Genomic DNA, 10,697 nt, shown 5'->3' with positions numbered 1-10,697 from the left:
TGATTAGTAGGTGGCCTGCTCTACCACCCAGCAAGGAGGAGTGCTGACTGAGCTCTCATACACCCATGTTCCAGCCACTAGCCATCTCTAGGACAACACTGCAGTAAGGTGTGATGGACTAAAGGTGCCAGTATACCAGCCATAATGGTTGCTTTGCTCACCACCGCAACCTTGTCAGTCACTTATATGTATATCCGTTGTTAAGGTGCAGGAAGCCACTGCAGTGTTCTCCTGTATGATAGATATCACCACTCAGATAATACAGCCAAATAAGCCCTGATATAGAAGTGTGAATGCAAACCAAACCAGGGCTGAAAGATTAGGTGTTATTAGGTGTCTCATTATGCTGTTTTTTTTCTCTGTCGTGCAGTTCTGTCTCAAAGGATGACAATTCAACCCTATCAGTAGCCGTTTGGTCACTTGGTTCAGTGTACACCGATAGCCTCAGAGTGACTTGTCCTCAGGTCCTGAACAGCAGTATGTTGCCTATATGACACAGTAATGACCTGAATTAAACCTTTTTGTTTTTTTTGGTCTGATGATTGTGTGATAAATGTGATATACTGGTGTCAGATTGGATGGATGAACAAAAATAAGAAATGTAATGGAAATGTTTAAGCGTCTGGTACTTTTCTGAATCAAGCTGGCCTTAATGAATTAAAGACAGTCAGGTCGTGTGCACCTGGATTTCTAGATTTTCGCAACAGCAAAAGGACAGCAGCCGTAAACTAACATAAACACGAACTTGTGCCGGAGTTCAGAGTCGATGTCTTGAGGCAACATTAGAAATTTAAATTTTTATCCTGTGTCTCCAAACTCCACACTTATGTCTACAATATCCTATTATTTAAACCCACCAAGAGCACACTTGCATATTTAAACGCACACACTCAATAGTAGACCTACTATTATAGACAGAATCTGTCAGCTGAGGATAATTTCACTGGGAGCTGCATTTCCTCAGAAAACTCACCGACTCTCTCTCAGTGAGCGGTCAATATTTTCCACTCAATATTTCCCAGAATGTTTTAAAGAACTCAAGCATGAAAAGGTCTCAGGGTTGTTGTGGGTCCATGCAAACTTTTAAGTGAAATACGATTTCAAAAGCAGAGACAAAAAAAGAAAAGGGAAGAATCTGTGACAGTAAATAAAGATGATGTTTATTCATTTTTGCAAAGAATCTCAGCTCATGCAAGGATACAGCTCTTGTAAACAAAATCACTTGAAAATATGTTATAAATGTGCACAGATTTCTTATTTTCTTGTTGTCAAACTCTGGAATGTAAAATATGCATAAGTCATATTACAGATGTTGCGTAAAGAGCCATCACCTAAAACGTCTCCTCTTGTTTCCCACATTAGCCTATTGCCTGGCCACACTGCATTAAGAGCCACGCTTGTTCAAAGTCAGGCATCCATGTATTGTGTGAGTGGATGACCACTGAGGTCAGATGCAAAGCATCAAAATGGCTACTGTGGGGCTTAGATTTTTCTCCTACACAATCATGGACAGTTACAGTCGAGCATTTGCACACAGAATCAGGCCCGGCAAAGACTTCAAAGTACAAAGAGATGCTTTTTTAAGACATTTGTGAGATAAGTACAACAACATTAAGACAAAGATACAAACAACAGTAACAGGTTTTTGTCCTTGTGGTAGCACAATGTGGAACATCTAACCTGGAAACAAAACTTATGAGTGTCAGGATTTAAACATCCCTGTAACTTGCAGTGAAGCCAGAGGTGGATGCACTTGGTACTGTGCTGCTCTCTGTTTCTCAGATAAGCTGTTGAACATTGTGAGAGTCAGGGCTACAGAATGGAGCTAGAGCGTAAGCAGTATGATGACAGACATCAGCCCGACTGCTCAAAACACCTCAACTGCCTACTTTCTGCTTGGAGCAGTGCGCCCTCTCAAATGATTGAGCTCCTTATCCTACCTCTACCTTATTAATCTCCATTCATGAATAAGACCCCGAGTTACAAAGGCACACTCATTCCCAAACTGGAGCTGGACATCCCCCACCTTTTCCAGCTGAGAACCATTGCCTCAATCTTTGAAGGTGCCAATATTTATCACAGCCAATTTGAACTCAGCTGCAAACAGTTCAAACAATATAATACATGAAATGTTAAAACTGAGAAATCTGGGTTTTTTTTTTTAATTACAAGCTCCTTTTAAATTTGATACCAGCAATGAATTTTAAATAAGCTGAGAAAGGGCCATGTTTGTCACTGGGTTGCATTACCTCTTCTTCTTTGATCAGTGCACAGTGTACGGGAGTTGACATGGCTAGTAGCTGTATATGTAAACTTTACTTCATAGAAATTCCAATTAAGCCAAAACTCTTGTTAAAAAACTTTATTAATTGATTTAAAATCCACTGTGATAGTGTACAGAGGCAAAACTACAAGAAGTACTCATGGACATAAAGTACTTTTAAAAAAGGTTCTCAGTTTCAACATTTGATGCTGTTTTTGCGCTCTTCTGCATTTTGTTTTTAATTTCCATTTCACACAGTGTGCAAAGGTTTCATGACTCAGATGATTTCTGTACTCAAACATTCAGTGAATCATGAAACTATGGATGGTGCACCTCCCAACTCCACAAAAATGTTTTGTTATAATGATCCCTGCAGGGACAAGTGGACCCAAATTATGGAAGAAATATACTCCTATGAATAAATAAATTCAACTTCCAGTTAGAACTGACTGAGTTTGGCCTTTTGGCCTCCAACTACTAGTTCAAATCATGGTAGTGCAAATCTGGTGGAATCAATGCATGTAACTTTTAGTCTGCTGAAACATTACAGATCAAGCTGCATGACACTTATCGCCATCATCCATGCTAACATGGCTAAAAACACACTAGGTGACACATATCGCACCAGTTTCCACCAGGATAATCTCATTCTTCAGCGGTGTTTTATCATCAGACGATTAAAAAAAACAAAAAAACCCCCCCCAAAAAACAAAACAAAACGGATGTGAGTGAATTTCGCCGCTTCATTATGTTCTTCCAGTTAGTTTAACCCATGTATCTGGAATGTGGAGTTGTAGATTAAACATAAGAGGGAGGGGGTAGTCGGCTGAGCAAAAAGACACCAGACGATTCAGCAGGAAACAAAGATGGATGAGAGTAAGGAAGCCAGAGGTAGAAATGACAGGGATGGGAGAGAACTATGAACAGACAAGCGAGTGAGTAGCAGAGATGATCGTAATGAGGCGACCTTTTCAGAAGACTGCAGTCCCTCCTTCCTCGCTCTTGCATTTTATGACTCTGGGTTTCTGAATTTCTGAGAACATTCCCAAAAGCTGAAAACAGTCTCACAAAAATAGAAGAGCCAGCATAGAAGAGGCCCTCAACTTAATATTTGACTAGGCGTGTCAGTAGATTTAAAAATATAGATATACAATATCATGATGCAAATATTCCAGGTCCCATTACAAACATTTAATATTGTTTTGTTGTTTGTTTTTTTCTGAAACAGGCACAGTAGTGTTACCCTGGGTAGGAATGCTAGAAAACATCAAAAGACAACAAAAAAAGGAAAGCGAGAGCTTGCTATGACACGCTGCAGCCATGTGGTGGCGCTGTGCTGACGCGCACCGTGCATGAAAGAAAAACGCATTTTAATCTGAAGATGAAAACTCAAATAATCAAATCTGTTTAAAATCAATTTTTGTGCACTATAAAAAAACAAGAAATTAGGCGAGGAAAACGAGCACCCTCTGCTTTACACAAAGTCAGTAGTACTGAGAGCATCCCTGAGGAGTTCAAGGAACGCCGGAGTGATTGGGAAAGAGCCAGAGCAGCAGAGTTGTGAGTCCAGCGCAGTAGTTTGAAGGCCTCAGTTTTTTTTTTCTTTTTGTATTGGCAAAATAAAAAAAAAAAAAAGTAAGAAAAGAGAGAGAAACATATACATCTGTAACTTACACCTAGCTTGAAAAAAATCTTATGTGCAAAATGTGAATCTTACAAATATGGAGAGTGAGTTTGTTTGTTTTTGTAGATCACTGAACAAGGATTGTGCTTGAGGTGGGTGCATTTCTCCACCCTCTCTCCGTCCATTCGACCATCCGTACGTCGCTGCCCTCCTGCTTTCCTGTTGGTCGACAAGCAGGCCAGCAGCTGACCCTGAGGACTGCCGTTGATTAGATCAAGGAGTTTCACGTCGAGTGGATGGTTCGCTTCAGCTTCTCGATCTCCATCTGTGAAGAAAAAATAAACTTCTTACAGTTGGTGTGTAGGGTGGGGATGCTTGGAGCTACACTGTGTCCACTGAAGTAGCTGTTTGGCTATGCAGAGAGAGGAACTATGGAACAACACTGTGCACAGCTCTCCAACAAGGCCAAAAACATGTTACCAATGCTACAAATGTAGCACCATGTTTGTACTGTTGGAGAAAGAGGCAGGGTCATCTGATTTCAAATTGGTTCAATTCCACAGCCGTTCACCGGGAACACTCCTTACTGTTAGAGCAGATTTGTGACTTTCACAATGATTTCTCCCATTTTATGGCTCATGCTCTGCAGGACTTTACATGACATGCTGCGAATGAGCCGATACCAGAGACCTCCTGAGGTCACGCAGAGTGCAGGTATTCAAAATAACTTGAAATTAAGTGATTGGTCATAATGTTTCGCCCCGTATCGCACTGAAAAGGCGCTGCAGCCATATTCGATTTGCCAGAGTAGATTGAGCTCGTGAGTCAGTCATTATGATTATCCCTGCTGTGAGGTACAGTGGCATCCTGTTGTGGGGCTTTTCCACTGGTGGGGATTAGGAGAATTGAATGACAATGAAAGCACGAGCCGGAGGACAACCTGAGCCGCACGGCTAACGTCTTTGACGAGAATGAGGAAGCTGAGGTGGAAGCTGAAGTTAACTGCAGGGGACCTTAAACTAATCTGCAGTTATGTTTCTCTGTATGGAAGTCTGAGCCTGCGTGGGGCTCTCTGCGGGGGACTCCTCCTGTGATGCGATTTATATTGGTGCCCTGTTGAAGACGGAAAGGTCGGCCGGGCAGAGTGGACCCACTTTAAACCTCTCAGTTTAACATGAGCAGCACACGGACGCTGAATCTGTTCACAACAGTCAGGGAGCGTAGTTAGCCTAGAGGCTTATCCTCGGTCATCAGTTTTCTTTCTTCGATTTTAAGTGAATGATTTAAACATTCATTCTTGACCTTCTGCACAGAACTTGTTTTTAAGAAAAAAAAAAAAAAAAAGGATCCATCAGGTAGCTGCTCACCTGGTGAAACATCAGCCTGAAATTTATAATGAAACCAGCTAACAGAAAGACCATCTCTACTACTGTCTCTCTCATGCTTAGATGAGACATCATGCTCAGAGAGCATGATGTCTGTTTAAGACAGAATTCCTGACAGGATCGGGGAAAAACCCAGAATTCATTAAACTGGCAAACTACTAGCAATGAGCTCTGACCATTGTTGCTCCCCATCATCTATTTGCACCATCCTCCTGTACTGACATGAAAGCACAATGTGTGGGATTAAACACCACGCAAGTTACACTAGACACAAGTTTCACCTCCAACATCCTGGATCCCACAGTTCCTACGATGCAACTTAAACGTGTTCGCTGAATAACCGACCTGTTTTAACGATAAACATTGTCCGTTGCAGGTGCTTTTTGTCATTAGCACTGAAAAAAAGGCCCAAATGATGATGATCCATCCCAAACACTTACTTTCATTATCTGAAGCTCAAACTGGAGCCGAGAAGAATTGTTCTGGCTCCTTAAGAGTCACCTCTCATGTTATGTAGTGTTATATAAGTTCATGCAATCTTTATTTGTTTCTGGTACACTGTTCATTTTATTTTGACATCCTACCGGAAGTGCTACTTCTCATTACTTCCTGTCTAACGGGAGGACGGTTTGCTACTCCTGTGCCTGCCTATGCTGCCTCTTAAGCCAGCACAGTCTGTAAGTTGGCAGTAATGTTATGTTTTACCAGTGAATGTTCAGCACTAACTGCCGTGAGTTGTTTGTGATATTTTGACAGAGTAAATTCACTCAATAATGTGCTTTATTAGTCATTAGCCTAGATGCTAATTAGTGCTAGCTAACCGCTAACGTTAGCTTGTTAGCTTGTTTCGTTCTGCTTTGCATAGTAACAGGTCATAGCATCTTCCAATTGTAAGAATGTTTGCTTATGTCAGCTCACACGTGATATTTTGTGTTTGTTTACAGTTTTACCATTCATCCATTCATGTATTTCAACAAAGCCATGCTATGCATCCAATCAAATAAATCCACCAGAAAGGAACAACGGTGTGGTTTTTCTACATGGGATGATGGTTGTCTGTCTGCCTAGTTAAGTGCGAGGGCAGAATAAGAATCATAAACACAACTCTGAATAATCTGAGCTTAGAGTTAGCAAACACATTACACAACACTCATGCTTTTACGAGCTGATGGGACAACTCAGGACAGACAGTAACTGTTATGTGTATAGCTGGTGTAGTGTGTCCCTTAAGGGCTTAATGTGTTATTAAACAGTTACTTTTCTTTACATGTGTAGAGGGGAAAAAAACAGCCTTCTGTTTTTTTCCCCTCTACACATGTAAAGAAAAGTAACTGCAACTAGAAAGTGCATTTTCTGAAGAAACTGCAGTGTGAATGCTTGAATCTGAATAAATGCACTGGAATAAATTAATTGCTGAATTTTAAGTTAAAAATGTTGAATGAGATGAAAAGTACAGAAATTTTAACCTGAAAACAAAAGTGCTGAACTGCTAAAAGCTGACATCCACACAGAACAAGTTGGAAAAGAGCTGAAAATGTTTAAAATGTAAATTAGAAAAACCTAATGAGAAAAGAAAATTTAGAGTCAGAAAACATCTGAATGAATAATAAAAGTTCATATTCTTTGAATCACTGAATGACTAAAATGTGATCCCTCCACTTGGAACCACACAGTTTAAAAACTTTACATCTCTGAGCTTTGAAAGACACAGTGTTGGAAAGAGAAGAACGATGGCTACGTTTTGAGGGTAAAATGATGGCTGTAGAGCAAACACTGTGGACACAGCAGCAGTTGAAAGAGAAGTGTTTAAGATGAATCTTGGCAGAGTGAGAGACAGAGCTCGTTAGGCAGGCAGGTGTGAGCCTGGTTGCTATAGTGACTGCACCCAATGGCTCCATACACACGCACACAGACATGCACCTCACTTTTGCTGCTTAAAATGAACAGAAAACTCAGCTCAAAACAAATCGTTCCCAAAAGAAAACGACAACTTGTATTGACAAAATTCTTTCACTGTGAGCGACAGCACTGTCCAGTCTACCAAATTCTCAGTTTTCATGCCTGTGGAGTTTATTATCGGACGTGGTGACAGTGGAAAGACAGCCTGCTCTTCTGATTTTCAAACAAACTTTCTGAGCCATTTTAACATTGGAGTCTATGGAGGAGTTGGAGGAGGAGGCTCTGCATTGGTGACATTTATGAAAGAACCATAACACCTAGTACAATAGTAAACACATTGGATGAAGGAGGACAGCGATGGCTACGTTTTGAGGTTAAAATCATACCTGTAGAGCAAACGCTGCGGACACAGCAGCAGTTTTAAAAAAAGATTTTACGATTAATTTTTTGCTCCTCTCACTCTAGCAGTTGAGCTGTCTCACTCTAGCCCCAACATTCCGTCCCATACACACCCATTATAAACTCTGAAACGGGTGAAAAACATCATGAAACTTAAACTGGAACTGAAGAAAAGTATAATAGATATTGAAAAGATAAATACAAGTTGAATAGTTGAATGTATTGACTTCGTTTTAAAGTTTGAATGGTGGCTCTATGTCAACGTATGTGGAAGTAATACGAGTTTAAAAATGAGTAAGTTGAAGGAGAATTTGAAGGGTCTCCACATTGAAATACATGGGAAATTTTTGTTGAAAAAAGTTGAATAATTTTAAAAATATAAATGTTAAAAATGAGAAAAATAGAAGCAGTCATGTCCAAAACAAGAGGAATCTAACGGTGTTTGAATGGTTTTTCTAAGTTGAGCGGTTTTGAAGGAATTAGATGCCAAAAAACGTACGGAATATATAATAATAATAAAGATTAGAAGAACAATACTGTGAATGCTTTTACAAGCATTCACACTAATAATAACTAGAAAGTGCATTTTCTGAAGAAACTGCAGTGTGAATGCTTGAATCTGAATGTATGCACTGAAACGAAATAATTGCTGAATTTAAGTTAATAATTTTGAATGAGACAAAAAAACTGAATTTTTAAACTGAAAACAAAAGTGCTGAACTGCTAAAAGCTGACAATCACACAGAAGAAGTTAGAAAATAGCTGAAAAGTTTTTCAATAAAAATTAGAATAACCTAAGAAATGAGAAAAGAAAATTTAGTGTCAGAAAACATCTGAATGAATATTAAAAGTTCATATTCTTTGAATCACTGAATGACTAAAATGTGATCCCTCCACTTGGATCCACTCAGTTTAAAAAGTTTGTATCTATGAGCTTTGAAAGACACAGTGTTAGAAAGAGAACAACGATGGCTTCGTTTTGAGGGTAAAATGATGGCTGTAGAGCAAACACTGTGGACACAGCAGCAGTTGAAAGAGAAGTGTTTAAGATGAATCTTGGCACAGTGAGAGACAGAGCTCGTCAGGCAGGCAGGTGTGAGCCTGGTTGCTATAGTGACTGCACCCAACAGCTCCATACACACGCACACAGACATGCACCTCACTTTTGCTGCTTAAAATGAACAGAAAAGTCAGGCCCAAACAAATCCTTCCCAAATGAAAAGTACAGGTCCTATTGACGAAATTCTTTCACCGTGAGCGGCAGCAATGTCCAGTCTACCTAATTCTCAGTTTTCATGCCTGTGGAGTTTATTATATGGACGTGGTAACAGTGTAAAAACACCATGCTCTTCTGGTTTTCAAACGAACCTTCTGAGCCATTTTAACATTAGAGTCTATGGAGGAGTTGGAGGAAGGAGGCTGTGCTTTGGTGACATTTATGAAAGAACCATAACACCTAGTACAATAGTAAACACATTGGATGAAAGAGGACAGCGATGGCTACGTTTTGAGGGTAAAATCATACCTGTAGACCAAACACCGTGGACACAGCAGCAGTTTTAAAAAATATTTTAAGATTTATTTTTTTGCTCCTCTCACTCTAGCAGTTCAGCTGTCTCACTCTAGCCCCAACATTCCGTCCCATACACACCCATTATAAACTCTGAAACGGCTGAAAAAACATCATGAAACTTAAACTGGAACTGAAGAAAAAGTATAACAGATATTGAAAAGATAAATACAAGTTGAATAGTTGAATGTCTTGTCTTCGCTTTTAAAGTTTGAATGGTGGCTCTATGTCAACGTATGTGGAAGTAATAAGAGTTTAAAATGAGTAAGTTGAAGGAGAATTTGAAGGGTCTCCCCATTGAAATACATGGGAAATTTTTGTTGAAAAAAGTTGAATAATTTTAAAAATATAAATGTTATAAATGAGAAAAGTAGAAGCAGTCATGTCCAAAAGAAGAGGAATCTAACGGTGTTTGAATGGTTTTTCTAAGTTGAACGGTTTTGAAGGAGATAGATGCCAAAAAACGTACGGAATATATAATAAAATATAACTAGAAAGTGCATTTTCTGAAGAAACTGCAGTGTGAATGCTTGAATCTGAATATATGCGCTGAAATGAATTAATTGCTGAATTTTAAGTTAAAAATGTTGAATGAGATGAAAAATACAGAAATTTGAACCTAAAAACAAAAAAGCTGAACTGCTAAAAGCTGACATCCACAGAGAAGAAGTTAGAAAAGAGCTAAAAATGTTTTAAATGTAAATTAGAAAAACCTAAAAAATGAGAAAAGAAAATTTAGAGTCAGAAAGCATCTGAATGAATATTAAAAGTTCATATTCTTTGAATAACTGAATGACTAAAATGTGATCCCTCCACTTGGATCCACACAGTTTAAAAAGTTTGTATGTATGAGCTTTGAAAGACACTGTGTTGGAAAGAGAAGAACGATGGCAGCGTTTTGAGGGTAAAATGATGGCTGTAGAGCAAACACTGTGGACACAGCAGCAGTTGAAAGAGAAGTGTTTAAGATGAATCTTGGCACAGTGAGAGACAGAGCTCGTTAGGCAGGCAGGTGTGAGCCTGGTTGCTATAGTTACTGCACCCAATGGGTCCATACACACGCACACAGACATGCACCTCACTTTTGCTGCTTAAAATGAACAGAAAAGTCAGGCCAAAACAAATCGTTCCCAAATGAAAAGTACAGGTCGTATTGACAAAATTCTTTCACCGTGAGCGCCAGCAATGTCTAGTCTACCTAATTCTCAGTTTTCATGCCTGTGGAGTTTATTACATGGACGTGGTGACAGTGTAAAGACACCATGCTCTTCTGATTTTCAAACGAACTTTCTGAGCCATTTTAACATTGGAGTCTATGGAAGAGTTGGAGGGAGGAGCCTGCGCATTGGTGACATTTATGAAAGAACCATAACACCTAGTACAATAATAAACACATTGGATGAAAGAGGACAGCGATGGCTACGTTTTGAGGGTAAAATCATGCCTGTAGAGCAAACGCTGTGGACACAGCAGGAGTTTTAAAAAAAGATTTTAAGATTAATTTTCGACCTGCTTCCACTCTAGCAGTTCAGCTGTCTCACTCTAGCGGCAACATTC

General features: G+C 39.5%; 1 protein-coding gene across 4 annotated transcripts in view; it reads right to left on the bottom strand.

The window, feature by feature from the left end:
* Positions 1-1,138: 1,138 nt before the first annotated feature.
* Positions 1,139-10,697, bottom strand: part of LOC116314635 (CD2-associated protein) — an 89,762-nt gene continuing 80,203 nt past the window's right edge. For all 4 annotated transcript variants that reach the window (XM_039598891.1, XM_039598892.1, XM_039598889.1 and 1 more), the window contains one exon: positions 1,139-4,212. In XM_039598891.1, the coding sequence (XP_039454825.1) occupies positions 4,171-4,212 (42 nt within the window). In that variant the 3' untranslated portion in view covers positions 1,139-4,170. The remainder of the gene's footprint in view (positions 4,213-10,697) is intronic.

This window comes from Oreochromis aureus, linkage group 15, assembly GCF_013358895.1.
Source record: "Oreochromis aureus strain Israel breed Guangdong linkage group 15, ZZ_aureus, whole genome shotgun sequence".
NCBI lineage: Eukaryota > Metazoa > Chordata > Actinopteri > Cichliformes > Cichlidae > Oreochromis > Oreochromis aureus.
This window is presented reverse-complemented; position numbering and strand designations above follow the sequence as displayed.